Raw genomic sequence first — 27366 nt, 5'->3', positions numbered from 1 at the left:
GACTTACTGAAGAAAATGAGTACAGTTCAGTCCAACATCCCACACTCAATCCAAAAGCATCCCTCAGCATATCCCAAAATGGAATCAAGTACTTAAAACAGCTCAACAAAGTCTTGGGAAAAAAATCATATACTTCCCGTGTATAATTAGTTATTAACTGAATTCCCTCCCTGACTGAAGAGAAGCTAACAGAATCTTGTGAAATGTGAATTTTGGACAATAATTTCAAATTAAAAGAAAGCAAAGCAAGCTGTTTTAAACCACTGCATCTGAGAAAGAGACGAAGGTGCAAACATAAAAGGAAGACACCACAGTCCACTAAGGAGGAGCCAAAAAATATGCAGTAAAGTTGGCAAGAGTCACTGATGGCCAATCACCTGCGATTTTCATCCAGCACATCCAAGATCTGCTGGTAAGCCCTACGAGTGGAAGACTGGATAAGCGACAAAATGCCACGAGCAGAGGAAAGATTAGCTCCATCTTCAGGTAACATACGGGGAGGACAAACCCGAACCTGTTGTGGCGATGGTGTCACACTGTTTACACAAGCACAGCAAATGAAGAGAAAAACACTCAAGTCAGATTTTTATAAAACTTCAGCTCAGCAGTTTCCCCCAAAATTCATATTTAAAGAATTACCGTTTTCTTGCCCATTTTTCCCACCCTTCATTTTCCCCCAAAGAGTCAAGCCAAAGAAGTTAATAAACATATTAAATTGTTTTAAAAAACCAGCTACCATGCAGCATCGTTAACTGTAGCTTTAAACATCAAATTAAACAAACTGAATATGAAGAACAACTTGAAGAGGGAAGAGAACTACGCAAGGAGTATATTCAACCCCCAGCTTCGGAGAAGTGCATTCTTTGCTTTGTGTGTATATTCCAATTCAGTAAACCAAGCCTCTAACAAACAACACTGCACTGCAACTCACGGATGGGCAGAATAGCAAGATAGAGAACTTTGGTATATATGTAGGCGTCAAGGTTTACACGCATGAATCCAAAGTGATTCCATGAAAATGCCATTTCAAATACTTCACAAAGACAATGAAGCAATCTGAATTTATGACGAGTAAATTTAAAGATGAATTAAAGTTTCAGAAAGCTAACAAAAGCATTCTGATTACTTAATTACATTAAAGCATATGTTCCTTAGCTAAGTGCCTAAAACATAAAACTACTCCCAATTCTGTGAATACAATGAAAAGGTAAGGATGGATGTCAAACAACTATTTCTGGGTTGCTCAGTGACAGTAATCTTGATCATTCTCTCACACGTGAGTTGCGATTCACAATTTCTCTGGCTCCACTGACAGCACCTCCTAAAAGCTGAGAGCATTTGAATGAAGGAATTTTACAATTCTAACCTGAACTCTTTCTTTTCAGAGGCCTGTCTAATGTTAGAGCATGCTCAGCCATATGAGGTATTTAACTGATATATGGACTTGGCATCTGGTTTGTTGGAAGAGGTTTTGTTATAATAAGAGGACTATGGGAAGTGGGCTCAATATTTTTTCTCAGCGTCAGGGCAAGAACGCCTTAGACTAAACCTCATCCTTGTGTATTCTGTACGAAAGGGTGAAAGTGGAGCAGACAGTGAACAACTGAAAAGATAGAAAATTTTATTTTGATTTGTGTAAATCTTTTCTAACTTAACATGTATTTGTTTGGGAACCACAAAATAAGTGGAATAATGTTTGAAAGGGTAACTGTCATCTAATATTATTCCCAGAGTCCCAGAAAATTAAAAACAAAATCTTCTCCACAATTTTGTGAGTAACTTTCAATGTCTCGATGATCCAAAGTGAGAAGTACAATAAGCATGAAAACCACGTTTTCCAAAGACTACTTATAAGAGAAAGATTTAAGCCAAATCTTGGCATACTGAGAGATTAATCTGTCAGGGCTGATTCACCATAGGAATTAGGTCTAATCACGTCAAGATAAATGCAATTTTTCAGACGCAGGTTCATGGATAGTTACCTTAAACGTCTGTCCACAGACTAGGAATCTTCTGTAATATATATAACATATCAACAACAGTATATATATATAGCTTATCAACTGACCCACGGTACTTGGCAAAACCCACACTGGGTATCCAAGAAGAGTAAAAGAATCAGTATATCTGGGACTCAAAGTCTAGGTACTAGCCTTGCACTCCTAATTCTCTTTAGGCAGCATGGAGAAAACCTGAAGCTCTTGCTCTTTGTGAGAAACCAGACTGAATTCATGTTAGAAAAGTGTCACCAGAGGCAGGAATAAAGTGGCCAGTTCTGTGTCAACATAAACAGGCAATCCATCTTACACTCTTCTTGATAGCAGTGCCAACATACCTGGATAAATTTATACTTAAGCAAGTTTTAAAAGACTAATCAGTACAATATCTATTGATATAATTAAAGCGTTTGTCTTCGTATTTTGGGGCTAAATTGAACACTTCACAAATCACTTTGTACTAGTAAATAAATTAGCTACATACATATTAAAGTCTATAATGATCAATATTTAGAATTATAATCTTAGAGCAAAAACGCCGACAAACTGAATCCAAATCCATAAAAAAAGTTTGATGGATTTTTGCCCATTAAAATTTAAAAGGGAAGAAGGCTTCCTTTGATAGAACTCATTTTGTCAGAAATAAGCAATAGGAATTGTTTATTAAGTTCTAAAAGTACAAGTTTTTCCTGTCCCTACACAGGAAATCAGGTCATCTAGCATAAATTATTTTCAGATTAACTGCAAGGAATTCTTAACATGGAATGCACAGAAGACTGAGTTTTAAAAACAGTCTATAAGATCACTTTCAATTCTAAGATTCTATGATCACATAAAACTGGAATATGGTATTAAATGGAAAAAAATCCTACATGGTCCGTAACTGTAACTTAATAAGAAAACATGTTTATGAAGAAAGATAAAAGTTAAATTAAGTCTTCATCAATACTAGTAAAGATATTTCATCAAAGACTAACATCAAAAACATATTTGGACTTCAGGTTGTTTCTGAAAAGTAATTAGTTTCAAAGATTAGTAAGAAATCTGACTTTTCATTAATTTATACGGCAATCTTTCATAAACAGCAAAAACAGAATAGGAAGTATTTTATACAATACTTTGGGCAGTGTACGTATAGATTAAATGCCCTTGATTGTTAATATTTATTTCTATCTACAGATGAACTGAATGATTAAATCATAAGATGACCATAGTTCACCCTAATTAGAAGAAACAGTCTAGCAATTCTTTCTTCTTCAAGCTTTAAGCAGTCTTGCAAGTCTCTTTACAAATAAAAAAATTTAAACTCAGCCATAAAAAGGAACGAAATTGGGTCATTTGTAGAGACGTGAATGGATCTAGAGACTGTCATACAGAGTGAAGTAAGTCAGAAAGAGAAAAACAAATATCGTATATTAACACATATATGTGGAACCTAGAAAAATGATGAACCGGTTTGCAGAGCAGAAACTGAGACACAGATGTAGAGAACAAACGTATGGACACCAAGGGGGGAAAGTGGTGGGGGGAGGGGTGGTGGTGTGATGAAATGGGAGATTGGGATTGACATGTATACACTGATGTGTATAAAATGGATGACTAATAAGGACCTGCTGTATAAAAAATAAATAAAATAAAATTCAAAAATTAAAAAAAAAAAATTTAACATCAAAAAAGAATAAGCCTCATTTTAGCAACTGGTCTGGCGCTAGCTGGGATGTCCAGCACTGGCATCAACTGTGGCAGGAAACAGTTCAGAGCTGAGTTTCATCTCTGTCCACTCATCCACCCAACCAAAGTGGACTGACTTCTTGTTTTTTTTGTTTGTTTTGACACATGAACTATTGTGAAAAATTAAAAAGTAAACATATTGCAAAGGCACTGAGATTATTTAAGCAGATGGTATAATATTAGCAATTTAATAAAAATGCATGTTGATGATAAATTGATCCTAGTAATGTTACAAAACAGCAAAATCTGTTTTATCTCTTTCTTTCATAAAAGATAAGGAAATTTTGAAGAACGCACTTACATTTACCATGCTATTTCATTAGTAATAGCTCTCTCTCATGCTTACAGGAAATCTTACTACACAACTGCTGAGTAAACAACACTAGCCAATGTCAGAACTCAAATTTAAAAGATTTACTTGGCATAACTATGTCATTATTACAAGATAAGTCCAAAGTCAAACACCTCTTTCTGCATGGGTTGTCATAGGAACAGTGTTTCTCAAACTGTGAGGATAATCTCTTTGGTGAGGGTCCAGCCTCTTCCAAAAATATAGTAAAGGTAAAACAGTAAAAAGGGGGAGAAAAAATTCTCACTGAAACACAAATTCTGTACCATTTCTTTTGAAATTTTAAATAGAGAGAAAGCTTTAATTTGTTGCCACTAAGGTAACTGACTAGTTCTTAGAAGCATAACAAGAGAAAGGGAACAGGAGAAAAATCATTGGTTGCCAGAGTGGCTTCTGATACTTAAGAACTACATTAGCTGTTGAATCTTACACTGCACGCCAAAGTGCCCCCTCTCCTTAGGAGGCCAGTTATTCCCACACCTCGTTCTAGCACATGTACAGAAAGAGTGGGTTTAATGATCTCAAAATATTCTTCCAAAGCATAATTTTAATCTATGGAATTAAAAAAAATACTTAATGACAAACTACACTCAGACTCTTTGTCCTTCTGGGTGAAAATGAACAAGAAAAGACAGTATGCTAAAATTTTCAAAAAGATTGGGATCACTGAACCTCGTTCAACTGAATCTATAGAGGACTAATAGGCCAACCAAAGCAAAATGAAGGAAATGTAAAAGGATGCTTGGTGTAAATTATTCCATTTTACTTTCACCCTTATACCCAAAATCATACATAACTTCCTTGGTCTAGTTATTTTTTTTCTTAACAAAGTGTATGATGACAGCTTGAGAAATCCTGAAACAGAGGTACTAAAAAGCCAAACAGTAAGAGAATTAGGGCATTACATGCCAATTACCTGGTGAAATATTAGTATAACAAAAAGCCTGCAAAATTAAAACAACTCCTGTTTGTGAAAAGCAGAGCAGATAAAATCTTACGTGTACTCCGGTGCAGAAATCGGTGCCTGGAACCTTGAAATTTTATTTCTTGGGGCAGAATCTGATCTGTGCCACCTTAAATAATAATTATGCTTCTTTTTACATATTCAGCTTTTATAACACAAACAGAAAGCTAAATATGATTCTACTGGTCAATCGTTTCTGTGTCAATAGCTGACAATAATCAATCCTATTGTCTCTTGAAAGTAAATAAGAAAACAAAGGCCAGTGTTTCTGCTCTTATACCCATATAGACTTCTATTCTTAAAGCCAAGGAATAAATAAAGTGGAGGCAGGCAATGGTTCATGCACAATGACACACAAACAATCTCACATTACAAAGAAAAGACTAAAGTAGGTAAAGACAGGAAGAGTCTAATAATTACTTTGGTAGAGGTAAAATACAGCCGTGTTACATTAATGGTTTCTTCCTTACCACCTTGCCAACATTAAATAATGTGCTCATTATATAAAAATTCTAAAGTTCACTCAATGTAGATTCTTAAAGATGAACACAATTATAAATTATAAAATTAATAATGGTAGAAGAAAGGGCAAGGTTACATTATTAACAAAAAGATGGTTAAGTATGTTACCATGTAACGGTAACATAAATAACTACCAAAACAAAAAGTATGGTTGAGTAATGTAAGCAATTCATTGCAAAAATTGTATAGTTAAATATTCATGTTATTTTTACTACCAAAAATTAAAACATGAGGTTCTGTTTTATTTAAAAATGCCATTAAGGCGACTTAAAGAAACAAAGAATTCAAATATTAGTTAACTTTGTTAACCTTTTCTGTTATGAGGACTTACATTATAGGTAACTGCAAAAATAGCTATGAACTAATCATTTACTCTAAATCATACTTCACTAGGCTGGTTTTGTATATAACAGAGCTGTTTCCTTTCTCTTCAACTGAACTCAGCTATCAATAATATATACTTTGTGGGGGAAAAACTCAAAAATGATGCTATAGTAAAACAGTCCTGTTTTTATTTCACTAATGGGAAGTTTCAAAGTAATTATGGACCTAAGCAATAAGCCATATCTTTATGTAATAGGGAAGTTTATTAGAAACTTTTGGTGCCTTAGAAAAGATTACAAACAGAAAATAACAAAAGCCCTCAGGTGTATGTTGAATCATTCTGAGAGGGTACTAAATATCAAGAAGCTACCTTCACCATAAATTATATAGTCTTTTCACCATTTGTGTAACATAATCGAATATAGTCTAGAAAAATGGATTCCACGGACTGGCTGACATCACTGTAAGCCAGGTACCTTCAGGGAAACATACAGTTATCATAAAAACTTCATAGTAATAATGGCTGAAGCTTTCAGATAGGCCTTCCCTGAAGGAGACATATATTCTTTTAAACTTACTATCTTCCTATATACCCCTTCAGAATAACTCTAACTACTTTAGGAGACATTTAAAGATTCCCCAAGAAATGAGAACCGTTATAGTTCTCCTTTGCACCTAACACAAAAAAAGAGACCCTTCCCCCATCAAAATCTCTCTGCATCCCTATACTCTTTAGTCAAGTCTGAATTAGAACTTGATATGGTTTAACAGAAACAGTATAATTGCATTGTGCTCTAGTTGTTTTGTATGTAAATTTAAATGTTTTGCTTTTAGCTAGATCTGCAAGCTCTGTGAGAGACGTATCATCTGATTCTTTGGCCATTCCCAGAGAAACTAATATGGACTTTCCTGGTGGTCCAGTGGTTAAGACTCCACACTTCCATAGCAGGGAGTGCGGGTTCGATCCCTGCTCAGGGAACCAAAATCCCACGTGCCGTGTGGCCAAAAAAAAAGTCAGTTTGAGAAGCTAATATGACTGTTGATATCAAATATGGTTCATGGTGAATGAGCTTATGAAAACTGACTGAAAATTTAATGAGGAAGAAACATTAATTTATATTAACAATCTAAATCATCAATGGCTTTGAGACTTAAAATTCTGACCAGTTTTTAAACGGATATTTTATTTTTAAAAACCCATTAATTTTAATAAAACAACAAAAAAGCACTTGCCCAATTTAAAACATCTTATAGTGGGTTAGCTTTAAGATCAGGGTATAACATAACCAAATGAGCAAGAAAGGTTTACACAAATAGTCTGTTAATGTATTTAAATTTTTGGAAAATGAAAGGGATCCAAGAATTCAATGACTCAGTAGGCAGAGAGCTAAAAATTAATCCTGGAAAGTAAAAAAATTCGACTTGCTTACACTACATTGTTTACCATGGCTCATGAGAAGCAGAGCTGGAAAGGGCTAATCCTGTGACAATCTTATGACAAACTGAGTAACTTGAAAATAAAGATGCTTCCTTAATAAAGTGTTTTCCTTTTATTTTATATTCCCCCCCCAACCTACATGCTATATAAGCATTTTTGAAGGCTACACAGAACTGAGCACTTACTTTTATCAATTTTTCTTAAGTATATTTTATAGGAGATTCCCAAAATAAGCAAATCATATTTATAGAAGGCTATCATACACACAGAAGAGGATAACAGTATTGAAAAATTCTCACAACTAACAAAATGGTCAGACTTTAAGGCTATAAAGAGTATTGCAAAAATATAAAGTTGATGTAAATGTATAGTAGATTTCAAACACTATTAGAATTATTTTTTTCTCCAGGTTCTTAGGCATAAAACATACACTTCCTCCTCTTTTTTTAATATTTGAGAGTTTAAAAAAGGAAGTAAATTATTTAGAAAAGGATGGGACAGACAGTATATGGAGGAAACTTAATGAAGGAGATACAATGCTTAGTGGTTCTACTCACATGGAGTCAGTCCTGACCAGCTGTCCGTTTTGGCGAACAGCATTTTCACTCATAGAGCGCTCTCTTTTTAGCCTGCCAACTGCACGGATCTGTTAGGCACAAAGAAAGGGAAAGGAATAGAGAATATTCTTAATAGCCTAGTAACTGCTTAGCATCAAAAGGACCTTTATCAAAGGCTAGCCACAAAACTTACAAAGAACATAACCGAGAACTGCTACCAGGTATGTGTATCATACGTAGACATGTTAAAAAAAAAAACCACCCTACTTATTATAATGCAGATAAACTTAGGAATGCTTATCTTCTTTACAAAAAAAGTTACTTCTAGTTTCTTTTTAAGTATCAATCTTGGTACAATTATTAATATTTTTATTTATCATAATTTATACAATATACTTACATTATTTAAGAACAATTTACAATAGTTTTTAAAGGCACTATAGGACATGGGATATATTTGTACTCAAATAAGTTTCCTGGCTTCTGGGGTTAAAACAAATTCAGATTTGGTTGGATATCTGAAAACTAAACTTAAAAAAAGTTTTACTAGCTTAAAGGTTTTAGCATTCTAGAAATAGCCACAATCTTCCATCTCACACGCTCTTCTCACAAAATGTTATCACTGACCTTTTTCCATTAAGGAATAGAATCTATGTTCCTTCCCTTGAAATTGGGTACTCTAGTGACTGCTGCAGAGATGATACAACGTGACTTCTGAGGTTACGTCATAAACAACAATAAGGCTTCTGCCTTTTTCCCCTTCCCCAGGGGGGCTGTTCGAGATTGCAGAGATTGGAACAATGACACCATGACGTGAGGAAGCCCAAGCAGCCACACAAAAGGCCATGTGTAGGTGCCCAGCCAATAATCCTGGCTGAGGTCCACACAACAGGTAGTATCAACTGACACGTGAGTGAGTAAGCCTTTCGATGACTGCAGCCTCAAGCTGTGTGAGTCATCCAGAGCCTTCAAAACTTCCTAGCCTAGGCCCAGATAATATACAACAGAAATAAGCTTTCCCCATTATGCCTGATGCAAATACCTCACCCGCAGAATCCATGAGCAAAATTATTTGTTTTTGTTTCCAGCCACTAAGTTTAGGGTGGTTTATTAAGGGGCAATAGATAACTAGAACAATGGTAATCATTAACTTTACTGCTTTTTTGGAATTTTTTTTTTCTTTTTTTACTAGAAACTCCCATGGCAACTTAATGGTTAAAGAAAAATTTGAACTTTACTGTAAAGGACAACCGGTGTGTGAACCAATGGACTTGATAATTAAGATTTTCAAAAATGCACACCCAGTATCTATTAATGCTCAAAGACTTGGGCATAGATTATCAGGTTATAAGCACCATCAAAGCAGAATAAATCCTGTATTTCATGCCAGCAAAACTTAAAACTACTAACAATAAAGTAGCACATAATTTCAGAGACTGGTTTAGATTTGGTTACGGTCATAAACCATTTACCCATCCAAACAAAAGGAAAAAAAAAACTTCCAAAAACAGACAAGGAGTCGGTTCAGAGCCTACTGCCAGAGTTCTTTACAGTTAAACCAAAAATCAAAATTACTTGAAGGCATTTATATATAAAAACTAACACCTGCACAATCAAATACACTTTATTCATAGTGAGCAGTACTGGGTTGGTGTGTGAGAATCCCACTGATACTTGCCTTCCTACCTACTGCACAGTTGTGCTTGCTTTTTCTAGAGAACAGTTCTTCCACGTTGTAGGGATCAAGATGAATTTTCTACTATATTAGAACTGTTCCTCCTGCTATGTGGTAAGAACTAAGATTCAGCAGATAGGAAGAGACAGGACAAGACAAATTAGTCTATGACTCCAACATAACCTGACAAAGTAGAGGATCCTAGGTCTACCGTTATTTTCACCATTTGAGACCTGATTTAAATTATATCTTAACAGGAACATTAAGCTCGATATTACTAACATATTGGGGGAAAAGACAACATAAGACAAAAGCATATATTTGTTATGCCTTCATATGAGCAGCTTGTATACTGTAATACCAAAGAACTTTGATACTGCCCGAGGTGATAAGGAACACGGTGATCTTTTAAATACTTTCCCCTTTAGTTCACAATCATGATGGTTGTTTTTTTCAATTCAACGATTTTTTTTAAATTAATTACGTTTGTTCCCAACATTATTGAGATCCAATTGACAATTCAAGGTTTTAAAATGTCATTCAGAACCATCCTGCATTGATTACCCATTATAAAACTTACATGCACCCCTTAGGCTGAGAAATACAGTTTCCAAGCTTCAGGTAACTTCCTGGAAGTTAGGTCACAGGGTCTTCTGTGTCTAATTATAGGCATAAAATTCTCCTCTAATGTGCTTATACTCTGAGTTACTTTTGATTGTTCATAGAATCCTGGACAAATCAGTGTCCTCGAGGTCTTTGTTTACTGGTTCTCTAGATTTATCTAAAGCTTGTCTCTCCTTCAAGAATCTGCTCAGATGCCTCAGTATTTTCCCCTATACTGGTCCCTGTTTTTATTTTTTTATATAATTTTTAAAAGTTACACTCCATTTACAGTTACTACAAAATATTTTCTATATTCCCCATGTTGTACAATACATCCTTGTAGCCTATCTTACACCCAATAGTTTGTACCTCTCACTCTCCCATCCTCATATCCCTCCCACAAACTGGTAACCCTAGTTTGTTCTCCATATCTGTGAGTCTGCTTATTTTTTGTTATGTTCACTAGTTTACTGTATTTTTTAGATTCCACATAAGTGATACCATATAGTATTTGTCTTTGTCTGGCTTATTTCACTTAGCATAATGCCCTTCAAGTCCATCCATGTTGCTGCAAATAGCAAAATTTCATTCTTTTTTATGGCTGAGTGATATTCCATTATGTGTGTGTGTGTGTGTGTGTGTATATATGGCACGTCTTCTTTATCCGTTCATCTACTGATGGACACTTAGGTTGTTTCCATATCTTGGCAACTGTAAATAATGCTGCTATGAACACTGGGGTCCATGTATCTTTTTTGAATTGGTGTTTTTGTTTTTTTTCGGATATATATACTGATTCCCCTACACCCCCTTTTTTAACAAGACACTTGTTTTACTTCTCAACATATACAAAATAAAAAACTGTAATTATATGAAAACAACCAGTAAATATTACAAGCACATAGACCCTACCATAGCCTAGTTCTTCATAACCACTGTGATTACTAAACAAGCCTCAGAAAATCTGTAGCAAAAACTAAGATTGAAAACTGATTTCTGAAATGTTTGTGTCATGCCTTTTATTTAGGCAGTTTTTTATTCTTTTTAGTATTTTTTTAAACAATTTTACTTCTTTAAGAAAAGGATTTCTTTTAACTCTGTCCAGAGAGAGAAAGGGAAATCCTCCATTTTACCATTTGGTATAATCTCAGTGAAAAATGGAGACCTATCCTCAAATAGTATGTAAGTTAGTTGCATTTTCAGTTAAGAAATAAAAAAATATAACTATTGAATAGAATTATTTGGCAAATTAATGGATACTGATCCCCTTTTTAAAAATAATAGTTCAGAGACATTAATCTGTGAATTGCTGTGGGACTTTTATTGGAAGAGGTAAAGCAGAGTTAAAAATGTGGGCCAAACAATCAGGGTGAACATTCTTACCCCCCAAAACATATTCACTGTCCAAAATTTAAAATAACAAACTACCTGGAAAAATAATGAACCTAATGGGAAGGAAACATGGAATACACATGTCAGCAGTGAGTACAATGCCCGTGCGACAGGGCCATGAAACAGTAACTGCACAAAGGATGTGAGTGCACATCTCTGACTCTTCCATGGATGGACATGCGTACATACATACAATTAATGAAGCTGTTCCTTTTCCTCTTCTTTCCCTTTTGCTCCATTCTACTCACCACAGCCCCAGCTCCTCTTTCCACGGGAGGGGAAAGGAGAGGGAGCTAAACGAACCATCACCAAACTGTGATCAGACCCACATCCATCAGCTTCTCAACCTTCAGAGCTACTGCCAGGACCCTTTTAAGTCCTTGTGAGTGTCCGGGAGTCCTTCTGCATTTCTTTTTTGTTTTTTAATTTTTATTGGAGTATTGTTGCTTTACAATGTTGTGTTAGTTTCTGCTGTACAGCAAAGTGAATCAGCCACATGTATACATATATCCCCTCTCTTTTGGATTTCCTTCCCATTTAGGTCACCACAGAGCACTGAGTAGAGTTCCCTGTGCTATAAAGTAGGTTCTCATTAGTTATTTATTTTATACATAGCAGTGTATATATGTCAATCCCAATCTCCCAATTCCACATTTGTTTTAGGATGTGCCATATGGCTGAGTCACTCATTACACTTCAGGTCAACTATGTTCTTTCACTTCACATCCTCGAGGTTGTCATGGCAATTGAACTGGACCATCACCCGGCACTGATAACCACCTGCTACGTCCTTACAGACTGTTGGATTACAGATCTAGAGCCCTCTGTTAGACACCCATGGCCTTTGTGTTGTCCTTAATGACAGCTTCTAGAGTAGCTGCTTTCCAAGTGTATTCTTTAAAGCAGTCAGTTCTAGATGGATATATTTCCTCCTAGCCCTTGAGCTAGACACTTTGTACATGGTTGCTGTAGGATTTGGCATCCTGTGTAAAGCTTGCATGGCCTGGATACACTTCCTTTTCTGAAAACATTCATTGCCTTTGTTCTTTTCCAAAACCAGGTCAGGGTTTATACAGACCAATTGATTTGCTCCTTCCCCATCTTCCCAATTCTTGGGACATTTGGGGTTCACTGCTGTTCCAGATTTATTGCAAAAATGAATGGCTTTCTCATCCTTCTCTTCTTTGAAGTAGAAGTTGCCGATTCAAGCAAAAGCTCTTATAACCTGTCTTTAGTCCAATTTGTTTTCTCTTCCCACTTCAGTGGTCTTCTCACAAAGCTCTTGGCCATTTACTGTAATTGATTTTTTCAAAGAAAACCACTGCTTGAGTGATGGGATATACCGATGGAGTCCAAATTTTTTACTGGGTCACACTGCTTCAAGGCTGTGTCAAGTCTTCATATTTTCCAACTCTTTTTCTTTACAGTTCTTCCTTTTTGTTCTCTGGAAGATCTTCTCTCACTGGCTCCCATCTGGAGGTAGTGTCAGTGTCACACAGCCTCTTCCTCCTCATTCACACTGCCTAACCTATTCTAAGAACACTGAGAGCTGTCATGATTTGTGTATTTTGCAGTTCATACCCAGATCAGATGGTTTATTGCAGTTGCTTTATTAGTTCCCTGTAGGTAGAATCACCAAGCAATGGTCTTTCTGAATATTAGCAGAGATTAGGCATATTGAAAGGTTCATCAATTTCCTCTACCTCCAGATTTTATAAACCCTCTCTGAGCTAGGGGGATTATCTGCTTCGTGTTTTAAGGCCTCTTCATAGATTCACTTGGATACTTCAAGCCAGTTTAAGAAGTCAGTACGTTATTTTCTGCAAATTTATTCCTTGTATCAGTCAGGCTTTTAAACAAAAATTGTATAGTGTTCCTCGTAAGTCACCTTCAGGTATTCTCCTTTCTTGCCACAGGCCAGTGGTTCTCAACTGGGTGTGATTTTTTCCCCCCAGGGGACATTTGGCAATGTATGCAGATCATCTTTTCTGTCTTTTTATTGTGATAAAATAAACATAACACAAAACTCACCATTCTAACCATTTTAAAGTATATATATTATACAATTCAGTGGTATTCAGAACATTCACAATGTTGTGCAACCATCACCACCATCTAGTTTCAGAACATTTTCATCCCCCCAAAAGGAAACCCCATGATTAAGCAGTCAGTCCCAATTACTCTCTCCCCTAAACCCCTGGCAACTACTATTCTGGATATGTCATGTAAGCAGAATCATACAATATATGGCCTTTTCTGTCTGGCTTCTTTGACTTAACATGTTTTCAAGGTTCATCCATGTTGTAGCGTGTATAAGTACTTCATTCCTTATTATAGCTGAATAATACTCCCCTGTATGGGTATACCACATTTTGCTTATCCATTCATCAGTTGAAGGGCATTTGGGTGTTTCCACCTCTTGGTTATTTGAGACATTTTTGATTTTCATGACTTGAAGGATGCTACTGGCATCTTGTAGACGGAGCTCAAGAACGCTGTTAAATATTTTACAGTGCAAAAGGACAGCCCTCACCACAACAAAGAACTATCTAGTCTAAAATGTCAGAGTGCTGAGGTTAAGAAACCTTGGCATATGCTGTAAAATGATTATTACAGAATAAATGATTTAGGGAATCTTACTTGATATATTCTAAGTAGCATCCGAATGAATCATCAATGTTATCAGCACTCAGGGCGTTACTACCCTTCCATTTCAATCCATTTTGTAGAAGCTACCAGAACTCTGGTTCCTTCCCTTTTCTCCTCTGCTCACTAGCTGATTGCCTCTTGAGGGCCACCTGACCCTTCTATGGACTGAAGCACAGATCATCACCTTTGCTTTCCTTTTAATAGGCAACTAGTACTAATATTGGAAACTCCTCTCCTGCATCTCAGGATTTGGCTCCTGCCAAAGGTTTGTGTTTTTTTAAATTGAAGTATAGTTGATATACAATATTACATAAGTTAAAGGTGTACAATATAGTGATTCACAATTTTTAAAGGTCATACTCCATTTATAGTTATTATAAAATACTGGCTATACTCCCTGTGTTGTACAGTATATCCCCGTAGCTTATTTTATACATAACAGTTTGTACCTCTTAAACCCTTACCCCTCTATTGCCCCTCCCCACTGGTAACCACTACTTTGTTCTCTATATCTGTGAGTCTGTTTCTTCTTTGTTATACTCACTAGTTGTATTTTTTAGATTCTCAGACTTACTTCACTTAGCATAATACCCTCCAAGTCCATCCATGTTGTTGCAAATGGCAAAATTTGATTCTTTTTTATGGCTGAGTAGTATTGCATTGTGTGTGTGTGTGTGTGTGTGTGTGTGTATGCGCGTGTGTGCGTGTATGTCACATTCATCTGTTGATAGACACTTAAGATGCTTCCAAATCTTCTGCCACAGGATGTTAACTTTCACAACAATGATATTTGTACCTATTGAGCTTTTCACATCAATTAGAACATGTGCTAAACATACTACACATATTATTACATTTAATTCTCTCAATAATCATATGCAGTTGGCATTATTCTTATCATTATTTTAGAGATGAGCCTTGGAATTGTTAAATAACTTGCCCAAAGTTATGTGGTTAATAAGTGGCAAAGTAGGCCTTCAAAATTAGGTTAATTCTCAGCCTCAGCTTTTCACTCCAGTGCTATACACTTTGGATATTTATCACATTTGACTAAATATCAATTACAGCGGGAGTAAACCCCACATGGGCTTAAAACCTAGGTCTACTGAGAGACAGTACTCGTCTTGTTTTCAGTTGGTTATTCACACCAAGTAGGCACAAGTGTCTAAAATGGTGGGAGCATAAAGATCAGAAGACAAACAAAACCTGAAGAATATCAAAGGGAGGGTTTCTCTCCTGGCAGAATCCTCATTCCAAGACAGTACTATTCACAGCCGTAATGGTCTTTCCCTCACTCAGACCACTATGAAGGAACCATGTCTCACTGCACAGTGTCTTACACAAAAGCTCAAAAAATGTCTGTTAAATAAATATCAGTACAATTCTGCAAGTACCTTAGTGCCTTTCCATCACGTGAACATTCAAATTTAGTACTTTTCACCGAGTAAACACCTAGAATGTCTAAACTGGCACCTAGGAGTGTATTATCTGAGTCACCTCAGCTGAAACTTCCAAACTAGAAAAGGCCATACCTAGTACTAGGAAACTGCACTCCAGTAGGTTATATGGGTGATTTATCCTCTTAGGAAAGGATTATATGAAAAATTAAAGACAAGGGTAGTTCCATTATCAATAAAAACATATCTTTGCACACTGTCTTATACTAGCATCATGACAACACAGGAATTTAGAAGTTATAATGAAAAAGTTGCAACTACAGAAACCACAGAAAAGGAGTCTTACAAGATTGGCCCTGAATCAATAGCAAAGGCAAGATTTGAAGTTTGCGACTAACACCTTATTAGTCCATATACTATCATAGTTAGGTCAACAAGGCCATTAACATTACACAATACGGTAACTAACTCAGTAGAAACTTTTCAGCAAGCAGGGAGAATAGGTAGTATCAAGGGGAAAAAAGAGCTTTCTTTGCCATTTGCCAGACTGCTTTTGTAACAAAGTGATGCATTAATTTTTTCCCATGCTAAACTTCCCAAATTTTTCTGTATTGCTTAAAGTGTAACTCCCAGCCATAAAAGCTCATCCTTCAAGACCACATGAATGTTAATGATTTCCACAAAATTGTCATTTTCCTGAAATATAATATTTAAATTAAAAAAAACCCAACAGCATAGTATCTTATTTGGGGTATCTGTTGATAATTCTGATTCCATTACATATTACCAATGATATGATTTATAGCCTTTTAACTCCTCTTTAACTTTTGCTTCTGTCTCTATTATTTCAAATTCAGATGATGTTAAAACTCTAGCACTTACTTCTTCATTTTGAGGGGTTGGAGGAGGTTTTTCTAAATCCAGAAAATCTAGTGGTCTTTCACTTAGCGTAAGTACACGAGGTGGTGTTTTTAATGCCAGAGGTTTGAAGGGAGTTGACTGTATAAGGTCAAGATCTGCTGGTCTTGAAAATGGAATGTCTTCGTTATTTCCTAAGCGTAGGGAAAAAAAAAAAAAAAAAGGAAAGGAGGGAGATTTTTAAAAGACATAGGTTTTATTAAAATGTATTAGCCATTACACACTCACTAGCAATAGCTAAAATTAAAAAGACTAACAATACAAAGTGTTGGCAAGGATGTGGCGCAAATGAAACTCTCATATGTCACTGATGGGAATGTAACAGGGTACAACCAGTTTCAAAAACAGCTTGACAGCTTTTCATAAAGTTAAACGTCATAACTTATAATATGATCTAGCAATTCCACTCCTAAGAGAGATGAAAACACATGTCTTCATAGCAGCTTTATTCCTAATAGCACCAAAAAGGAAACAACCCAAATGTCCACCAACAGGTGAATGTATAAACAAACTGTGGTTTATCCACACACTGGAATATTAGAAATAAATTGGTATGAACAACTGATATAGCAACAATATGGAAGAATCTCAAAAACATTACACTAAGCAAAAGAAGCCAGACCCACGAGTATACAGTGTATTAGTCCATTCATACGAAACTCTGGGAAAGACAAATCTGATCTCTGGTTATAAAAAGGAGATTATGGTTGTCTGGAATTGAGGGGTAGGAACTGAATGAGAAACCTTTTGGCGGGTAATGAATATGTTCTATATCTGGACTGCGGTAGAGGTTACACAGGAGTATACATTTGTCAAAACTCATCAGGCTGTACACTTTAAAATTACACTATTTTATGTATGTAAATTATATCTCAATAATTAGTTGAATTATTAAAAAATACTATTTGAAATTTCAGACTATTGCAATTAATAAACTTTTTGAAGAAAATGTAACGTTGCATTTCCCAACCCCTTTTCTAAATAATATTTTGAAAAATCCCAAAAGTTTTCTAAAAATATATAAAATACATTTATCAGGCAAGTTTATAAACAAATATAAAATACCTGCTACAACAATCCTCTCTGGAACCTGCATAATCACACTAGCATTTGAAACTCCTTCTTGGAATCCTTGTTCCAGGTCAGCATTTGGTGGTGCTACCTTTAATTTTTCCGGGACCCTCATTCGCTGACTAATACCTTCGGTGTATTCCATTTCATATTGAATTCGACTAATTTCTGCCATCTCAGCAGCACTGGGAGAAGGAAATGCTGCCCCACTCACTCTGCGGGCAAAAAATGTAAAGACAGGGATGACTGAGTGTGAAAATGTCAGTCTCTTCTATGTAGTGAAGTTAGAATACCTTTTAGAAAGAGCAAAGGAGACTTCTCATTTGTGAGTACTGAATACATACAAAGGAAAAATAAAAGATTGAAGCAAATGTTTTCCTCAACATAATACCTTCTCACTTAGTTGAAACTGCACCTTGAGGATATTGCTTAGGAGCAAATGTTTTAAATTATTGTACAACCACAACACGAATGTGCACACACGTACACTCTCTTCCTCTCTGCATAAATAGATATGCATGCTGCTTATATAACCCAAAAAATGCCTAAAATAAAACTTAAATAGAAAGTTCCTAATGAATTATATGAAGGGAAGCTGCTAGAACTTTATAAAAACGAAATTAGAAATTCCCGTCATGCATGGAAAAAATAAAACCTTTTAATGACGAAAATTAGATTCTTAAGGTAAATAATGTTAATTCTAAATTTACTAAAAAAGAAGCAACCCCCTGAATTTCACAAAATAAAAATTAAAACTTCTCTTACTGAATGTATATCTGATGACTGAGATGAAATGAATACCAAATACAGAATATATACTAATAAATCCTTAATGTTTGCATTCATTTTGAGGGACTACAGTGTGAAAGTTTCACACTATTAATTTGTACTTAGTATCATATTTACATGTATATTTTTTAAAAACATGGCATGCCTTTAAAGGGAAAGACAGAACAAATGCACTGAGAAACCTAAATCAGAGAAGGATCCATGCTCCAGGGAAATGCAGCAGAAAGGAAGTTGCCCCCAAGATACAAAATGCTGACAGAAGTGTAAAAGAATATGATTAGCTTATGGGCAACCAGCTTTAAAGCAACTATGTCTCAAACCTATAATGCCAGCTCAACCGAATAAAATGTCACTGACCTTCCTAGTGATGTGTCATTGCTTGTTCTTTTACTCATTTTTAATACAGTAAATACACGTTTATAATAGCTATTAAAATACTGCCTCCCTGTAGTTCAGTTTACTTTACACAACAATTCCCCTACAGATCTGAATTTTTTTGGAGGTGTACATAACAACACGGAAACTGCTTTTCCAGCTGTAAAAAAGAAAGAATAAAAATCAGTATTTCAACAACTCATTTCATAAGAAAACTATCAATAAAAGTAAATATCTACTTAAAATTATTTTTGGATTTCAACCAAAATCAATTTTCAAATCTCTCCTAAAAAGAGTTATTCTATACCTCAAAAAATATAAAGACTGTTTTAAGCATAGTCACTGTATTATGATTTTGCAAACGGGATAAAGAAAAGCTAATCAAATGAATATACAAATGTGAAGTCAGATTAGAAGAAAACATTTTGCCATAAAACTCCTCTAATTATTATATTCTAAAGGGGGAAAAGATCCTTTCCTTTTTCAGACTAAGTACAAATGAAAAAATTATGAGAATAATGTAAAGGGCAGAATAATGTATTTGAAGTAACCTAATATTTGATGTATAAGTAATGGTTTCTTTAAAAGGAAATAACTTTGAAAACCAAATTACACTACATTTTCAGCAGAAGATATTATATACAAATCCAGGTCAATAAAAAATTAAAGACAGTATAAATGTAAGCCATAGCTGGGACATTTCTTAAACTCCGTGTCAGAGATACATCACACATTTTAAACTCCACCTTACTGACATGCTTTGGAGAGTCCTTAGAGGTTGCTAAGGGCTAAGCCCTGACAAATGGTTACTTATGACTGCTAACTTGCACCCTTTATTCTTTACCAAAATGTGTGAATTTTAAGGATTTGCATGCAAATAGTTTAAAGACTAAGAAAATAGAGCCAAAAGAAAATTTTTACTCACAAATGTGTACCAACTACTGCTTGCTTTATGGCATTATCGGTTCCTGTGTTTCATATTAAATCCTTTAACTTGCTTCAATATGCATGTGCTGGATTTAGAGCCACTTTTGTCCCTGGGGGAGAAAAAACAGGAGCTAACTGAAAAACTAGATGATACTAACATTAGGGATTCTTGCTGGAAATACTCCAAATAATGAAAGTCACTAAAGATGCACAACCTTACCTTAAAAAAAACCAGTAAAATAAATAAAGAAAAAATGAACAAGCTTACCACCAATTTTAGGCCTAGAGACAGAACCCTACAGCCGTTCACTAGTTAATGCAAGATAAAAGACAATCATTGTTTCTGATTTGAAACAAAGGAAAACATGCCTGATGAAAAATACGTATGTTTAAAAGAATCTTAATACTTATATGTATAAACAAGTGTATATATAAGTGTATATATATACACAGTAATTAAGGAGGAGCAAATGCATTGGCTAAATTTTCATCCAGCTATTTTCATTCAGTATTTAATTTCATATTTGTTTCATTTCATTCCTAACTTTAATTTGGTATTTAATTTGAACCAGTAACACACGCACATGGTACAAAGTACACAAGAACACACAGAGATGTAGGGCCAGAAACTATAAAACTCTTACAGGAAAACACAGGCAGAACACTCTATGACATAAATCAAAGCAAGATCCTTTTTGACCCACCTCCTAGAGAAATGGAAATAAAAACAAAAATAAATAAATGGGACCTAATGAAACTTAAAAGCTTTTGCACAGCAAAGGAAACCATAAACAAGACCAAAAGACAACCCTCAGAATGCGAGAAAATATTTGCCAATGAAGCAACTGACAAAGGATTAATCTCCAAAATTTACAAGCAGCTCATGCAGCTCAAAAAAACAAACAACCCAATCCAAAAATGGGCAGAAGACCTAAATAGACATTTCTCCAAAGAAGACATACAGATTGCCGACAAACACATGAAAGAATGCTCAACATCATTAATCATTAGAGAAATGCAAATCAAAACCACAATGAGGTATCACCTCACACCAGTCAGAATGGCCATCATCAAAATATCTACAAACAATAAATGCTGGAGAGGGTGTGGAGAAAAGGGAACCCTCCTGCACTGTTGGTGGGAATGTAAATTGATACAGCCACTATGGAGAACAGTATGGAGGTTCCTTAAAAAACTAAAAATAGAACTACCATATGACCCAGCAATCCCACTACTGGGCATATACCCTGAGAAAACCATAATTCAAAAAGAGTCATGTACCCCAATATTCACTGCAGCACTATTTACAATAGCCAGGACATGGAAGCAACCTAAGTGTCCATCGACAGATGAATGGATAAAGAAGATGTGGCACATATATACAATGGAATATTACTCAGCCATAAAAAGAAATGAAATTGAGTTATTCGTAGTGAGGTGGATGGACCTAGAGTCTGTCATACAGAGTGAAGTCAGAAAGAGAAAAACAAATACCATATGCTAACACATGTATATGGAATCTAAAAAAAATGGTTCTAAAGAACCTAGGGACAGGACAGGAATAAAGATTCAGACGTAGAGAATGGCCTTGAGGACATGGGGAGGGGGAAGGGTAAGCTGGGACAAAGTGAGAGAGTAGCATTGACATATATATACACTACCAAATGTAAAATAGATAGCTAGTGGGAAGCAGCCGCATAGCACAAGGAGATCAGCTCCGTGCTTTGTGACCACCTAGAGGGGTGGGATAGGGAGGGTGGGAGGGAGACGCAAGAGGGAGGAGATATGGGGATATATGTATACGTATAGCTGAATCACTTTCTTATACAGCAGAAACTAACACAACATTGTAAAGCAATTATACTCCAATAAAGATGTTAAAAAAAAAAAAGAAAGAAAAGAAAAAAAAAGAACACACAAAGAAAATAAAGTGTCCCACCAGATCCTATCCTATAACCACCTAGGTCCCCACAGGCAATCTCTCGTCAATTTCTGTGCATCATTCTAAATGAGATACTCTTCTTATACTTGTGTGTATATATCTGAAGCACAGTGAAAGCTTATAGTTAAAACTAACACTGAAAAGAGATACCTCAAAAGGAGTATAGCCTTGGGACATTATAAACTGAAACTTTATAATAATAAACAAGGGATGCAATTGCTAGAAAAACATTATCTCCCTGAAATGTGCTATTCTCCACATTCCATTTACTACATTTCAGCCTTCTTATTACCTTTCCACTAGTACATCCCACGGGTCTCAACATTTCATTTTACAGCAACGTCTTCTCTTACAAGACTCTCTGAGTTTGCAAAGTATCACAGACTTAGATCACAAAGGTGAACAATGAAAAGACAACTTCTGGAAAAAGTCAAATTCTCCTGTAGCCAATCTGAGCTACTTACAAAGTAGATGGAACTTTTCTACTAAGATTTAACATTGTACTGTTCCAATTACTGGCTTTTCTGCTTAAGTAAAATAGATCAAAATCTAATTTTTTTCTCCCTCATTAGACTGTGACATTTTCGGTAATATCTTTTGGCAATAAAGAAAATAAATTTCTCATTTGGAGTTAAGACATTAGTTCCAATTTTGTCACTTACAATCTACTAGGCAACAAGTACATGAGTCTCTGTGATATAACTAAGGAGACAAAAATCTCTCTCAGAATCATAGATGATCTTATATCTCTACTTTCTAAGCCCGGTGGTTCCCAACCATCAGTAACTTAGCAACTTCATGCTTTTTTTTTCCATACTCAATGCAGTACGTTTAGGCTCAGCTATACTTAATCTTTTAACTAAATTTTTAAAAATCTTAAGTGTATTTTAAAAGGAAATTTTACATTACTATTTTATTTTATTTATTTATTTTTTGGCCAGGCAGCTTGAGGGATCTTAATTCCCCAACCAGGGATTGAACCCAGGACCCTGGCTTTCAAAGTGCTGAGTCCTAACCACTGGACCACTAGGGAATACCCTTACTTTTTTAAACCATGGACTTAATATACATATATAAAGACACGTAACAAAAACATAACTCTTACAAAAAACCCTCATCTGCAAACCACCTAAAGTCAAGTCACATCCCACTTGTGGAAAGTGTCCCAATTTGGGGACACAATGATTCAAGCCTGACTTTCTTATTTTCTATATTAGAACACTGGGATGCAAAGAAGTAGCCCAGGAAGTCACAGAAACAACCTGGGTCAAATTGACTGTGGTTGCAAAGATTTATATAATTCTCCAATTACCAAAAAAAATGTTGGGTTGTTTGTTGCTTATTATGTGGACCTAGTTCAAGGCTTTTATACAGTCACCCTGTTTCAGTTCTCTTTTCAAGCAACTATACTTAAAGAATGGGTGTATTAGAAAATCACAGTGTAGTAACCCAGGATTAATTTTAATTTTTAAAGAAAAATCACTGAAAACTTGAAATTAACGAATTTTAAAATAAGGTTATCAATCCACAGAAAACAAGTTTCAACACAAGAAGGGAAGACAGTAACAGCTAAACTTTGTAATCATAAAATAAGGCAGCCCTATCAGACAGGAAGGGATAGAAAACACAATTTCCTTTTGGAAAAACCCAGCAAAACCAACGCACGAGTGCTTGAAACCAAATAGATAGCAGGTCCCACACACAATTTAATTACAGGGGAAGAGACTACTAGGTACAACTAAATCGCTCTAATTCTTTCTGAATTTATTTTCCTAAGGGTTTTTCCTTTGGGATCTCAGACACTGAAACAAATGTTCTTCATTTAGGGAGAGAAAACATTTAAGATCCTTCAGTTAAAGTCTCTCAGTGGGGTGAGAGGCCTGTAAACGACTGGTTCTATATTTGGGAACAAGGGCCCTAAAGCTTTTATCTTCTGCAACTAAAAGACGCCACCACTTTTGAAAGCATTCTCCTCCCTCGAGAAGGCCCCTTGCTCTAAAGTTGTAGGACGCACCCGAGGGTTTTCTTCTAAATACCATATAAGAGGAACTCCTCCTGCAGACGAAGGTCAGAGGCTTATCGGAACGGGAAACCGAGCTTTCCCCACTTCCCAGCTCCTGGAATGAAATCTAGGAGCATCTCCAGGCATCCACACCTGCGAGCAAGGATGCTTACACACCGGCCCGACCAGGGGCCTCCCCGACCAACCTGGGCTTCCAACAAGGCCTTTCTTTTCGAACACGTTCTTTTCCACAAAGTAAAAACAAAACAAACCAAAAACTTTTAAAGACGGCAGGCGTCGGGTTCAAGGTCATACTAAAAGGTACCAGGACCTTGGCTGAGAAGGATGAGAGAAGACTACCAGCCAAACCGCGCTTGAAGCTCTCAGGACGCCCTAAGGAGGAGGAAAGCCCAGGGCTGAAGACGAGAGGCTCTGGGGTCGGGCCTCCGGCCAGAAATACACCACGAACGGGCCGGGACCGCAGCGGGTCCCTCCATCGACGGAGGGTCAGGGCCGCGGCGCTAGGCCCGACAGCCGGCTCGGGCCGCGGGTCCCGGGTCGGGAAGACGTCAGTACTCACCCCTGGGCCCGCTGAAAGTCCCTGGCGAGGACCGCCGCTCGCCGGCTCCTGAGGCGCTCGGGTGGGCGCTGTCAGAGGCCGTTGGCCGAGCGCACGGAGGCGCCCGGGCAAACCACCGGCCAGAGATGCCCGCAGCGGGCGGGGAGAGACGCGAGAACTTCCGGGACTGGCCCCTCCCAGTAGCCGTAGTTGAGGCCTGTTTGTGGTCATGTGACGCAGGTAAGGGCGGACGTAAGGCCCACGCATAGGAGCGGGGGCAGTACGACGTAGATGAGGCGACATCTTTGTTATGGGCAAGGTGCGCCAACCGCTTCTCCTGTTTACAAGGTAAACCTTCAGTAGCTAGTTAAATAACTAGTTTTCAGGACTGCATCAAAATCAGGACTGGTGTGAGGCCTAAGAATCTGGATATTTCGCCAGTTCTGCAAGTGATTCTTAAACACTACAGTACAATTTTGACGACTTTTCAAGCCCTCTATGTCTTCCTTAAACAGTGACCCCTGCCCTGACTGGCTCCCCTGATCCTTAAAGATGAGAATCACGGAAAAGGAGAAGTTAGGTTTCACAGAGGTTAGCAGCCTTGTTTAGCTTCCAAGAATTGCCTGCATCTAACCACTTACCCACTAACTTTCCGGGGGAGAGTCAGTACCATGCTCATCAACGTTGGGAGGGACTGAAGCCAATTCACGGAATACTTTGTGTGCCTCGACGTTAACAAACAGCCAAAGACATACACATGAGTAGGTACTTCTCTAGAGTCTAAAGATACTCCAGAGATGTTACCATTCTTTAAAACCATTTAGGAAGTCCTCTGAGAATTTCGTGTGATCCAATTACCAAATCCAAAGTCTTCTACCTTAGTCTTGATAAACCATAATCTTCCTGCATCAGTTGATTCTGTTAAATTAAATTAGACAAGAGTGTAGTATCAATACATGAAACCACCTACCGGTTACACCTAACTGGTAGTAAATTCTAAAAGAAAAAAAAAAGGGTCTTTCTCTCCCTTACCTGGAAACTCTGCTCCCCTCTTTTTTTTTTTAATAAATTTAGTTATTTAATTTATTTATTATTTTTGGCTGCGTTGGGTCTTCATTGCTGTGTGCGGGCTTTCTCTAGTTTCGGCGAGCAGGGGCTACTCTTCGTTGCGGTGCGCAGGCTTCTCATTGCAGTGGCTTCTCTTGTTGCAGAGCATGGGCTCTAGGCGCATGGGCTTCAATAGTTGTGGTGCGCGGACTTCAGTAGTTGTGGCTCTCGGGCTCTCGAGCGCAGGCTCAGTAGTTGTGGCACACGGGCTTAGTTGTTCCACCGCATGTGGGATCTTCCCGGACCAGGGATCAAACCCATGTCCCCTGCATTGGCAGGCAGATTCTTAAGCACTCCGCCACCAGGGAAGCCCTGCTCCCTTGTTTTTTGTAATAAAGCTTCATGCTGGGTCTTCTGTCTCTTCCGTCATTAATGTGGACATTCTTGTTTATGATTCAATCCATCATTGACTGTCTTTTCACCCACAGTTGCCTCAAATCTTTTGTGGGAAAAGGTGGTATTTAAATCTAAATAAAATTAACAGACCATTTTGTCTCATCCTGTTACACTAGTTCTAGCCATTTCTTCCTAAGTGTCCCATTGGAGCTTTGATCCCAACAGGGTTTCCAACTCAAATTTTCTCCCTCTTCGTAATCCAGATAACTTCTGAATTTCCTTGTTCAGTTTCCTTGTTCAGTTGAATTTCCTTGTTCAGTTGGCCAGATATTTTTTCCAGTCACCAAGGTTCAAGATTCTGAAATCACCTTTCACTGTCCCCCATCCTTTATATTCTCCCACCTCAAGGCTAACTGTCCACTTTCTCTGTCATTTCTCTTCCTGCTACGAGACCATTACCAATCATCTGGACTGTTACCCTTTTAACTGGCCTCCCCATTTCCAATATTTTTCTTTCTCTAATTATTCCTGGATGTTGGATCCACAAAGAACCTATTTTTACAATTTGTGACAAAGACATCCCAAATTTGAAGCCCCAAATACAAAAAGAAATTGATGACTCATAGTTCTCCACAAATTCAAATGTCCGTACAGCAGTACAGTAATTTAAAAAAATACTTGAAACTGAAATAGCCTGGGAGGGTAGTATATGAAATATTAGATCTTTCATGTTACCATTTGTATGATCATTCTACTCTTTGGCTCAAAATCTTCAGTGGGTCTCTAATGCCAACCAATGATGTGCAAGTTCACCTTGGTGTTCTAAACCCTAATATGGCCCTCACCTCCTGCTATGCCAATTTATTTACCACTCCTTGTGTGTATGATATATATGTATATATTCCATATATTCTTGACCATTAATTGTTCTCTGAGATTGCTTCATGCTTTCCTAAGTACTTACTTTTATCTGTGCTATTTCTGCCACCTAGAATGCCATCCTGCCTATGATCACCTTCTGTTTCTTGAAATCCTAACTGCCCTTAAAGGACCACCTAAAATGTCCTCTCTCTTATGATTTCCTGAGCCCTCCAACTTTTGAACCACTGTTTGTTGACTCTTACAGTACTTGTCACATTCTGTTCAGTATTATAATTATCTATGTATTTGCCTTATTTTCCCTTACCAGATGATAAGTTCCATGTTTGAGACCAAGGTCTTTATCTCACTCATCTCTCTATCTTCATGGAGGAGCCATATTGAGCATGTTGTAGGTCTTGGGTATAAAGTAATGAGATCTATTTCCATGTTTGACTGATAAATTGGAATTAAAGATAAGTCCAAAGCAATAGTTCTAAAAAGGTTTTGAGCAGTGTCGGCATTTTTAGAAACACCGTAGAGCCTCCAAAAACCTAGAAAGGGTCATATTTATCTGAATGTTTAAGTTGAGCCCGGTTATTCAAAATCAGTTACGTTTCCTCCTGTGTTTGGTTGTCTCTTAGTTTCCAGTAAGCAGAGGTGGGATTAGGGTGAGGTGAATTAGGCACTCTTAGTGCTCCGCAAGTGCCCTGTCAATAAGTTGCAAAGAATCCCTTAGAGACTGATCAAGATTTTTCTTTTTAAACAGGCTTATAAGTAGAATGAACTCAAACACAGCACTCATTGTTCTACTTGTCAGCAGTAAAAATAAGTTCATTAAAATAGATGAGTATATTTTTTGACTCAAAATGTTTTCAAATTAG

At 36.8% G+C, this 27366-nt stretch overlaps 1 protein-coding gene across 12 annotated transcripts in view; it reads right to left on the bottom strand.

Moving 5' to 3' along the window:
• The window catches only part of MFF (mitochondrial fission factor), a 39481-nt gene extending 15098 nt beyond the window's left edge, over positions 1-24383 (bottom strand). For 2 of the 12 annotated variants that reach the window (XM_082465647.1, XM_082465648.1), the window contains exons 1-6: positions 24203-24379; positions 19677-19788; positions 18734-18911; positions 17582-17802; positions 16481-16650; positions 7883-7971 (exon numbers count right to left, since the gene is read on the bottom strand). In XM_082465647.1, the coding sequence (XP_082321773.1) occupies positions 7883-7971; positions 16481-16650; positions 17582-17802; positions 18734-18771 (518 nt within the window). In that variant the 5' untranslated portion in view covers positions 18772-18911; positions 19677-19788; positions 24203-24379. Of the gene's footprint in view, positions 1-377; positions 537-5075; positions 5151-7882; positions 7972-16480; positions 16651-17581; positions 17803-18733; positions 18912-19676; positions 19789-24202 lie in introns of all 12 variants that reach the window. The other 10 variants (XM_082465655.1, XM_082465646.1, XM_082465650.1 and 7 more) reach the window with 10 other exon arrangements.
• Positions 24384-27366: the final 2983 nt, after the last annotated feature.

This window comes from Balaenoptera physalus (genome assembly GCF_965194825.1).
Source record: "Balaenoptera physalus genome assembly, chromosome: 6".
Classification (NCBI taxonomy): Eukaryota; Metazoa; Chordata; class Mammalia; order Artiodactyla; family Balaenopteridae; genus Balaenoptera; species Balaenoptera physalus.
The sequence above is the reverse complement of the archived record's forward strand: the minus strand, read 5'-3'. Positions and strand labels throughout refer to the sequence as shown.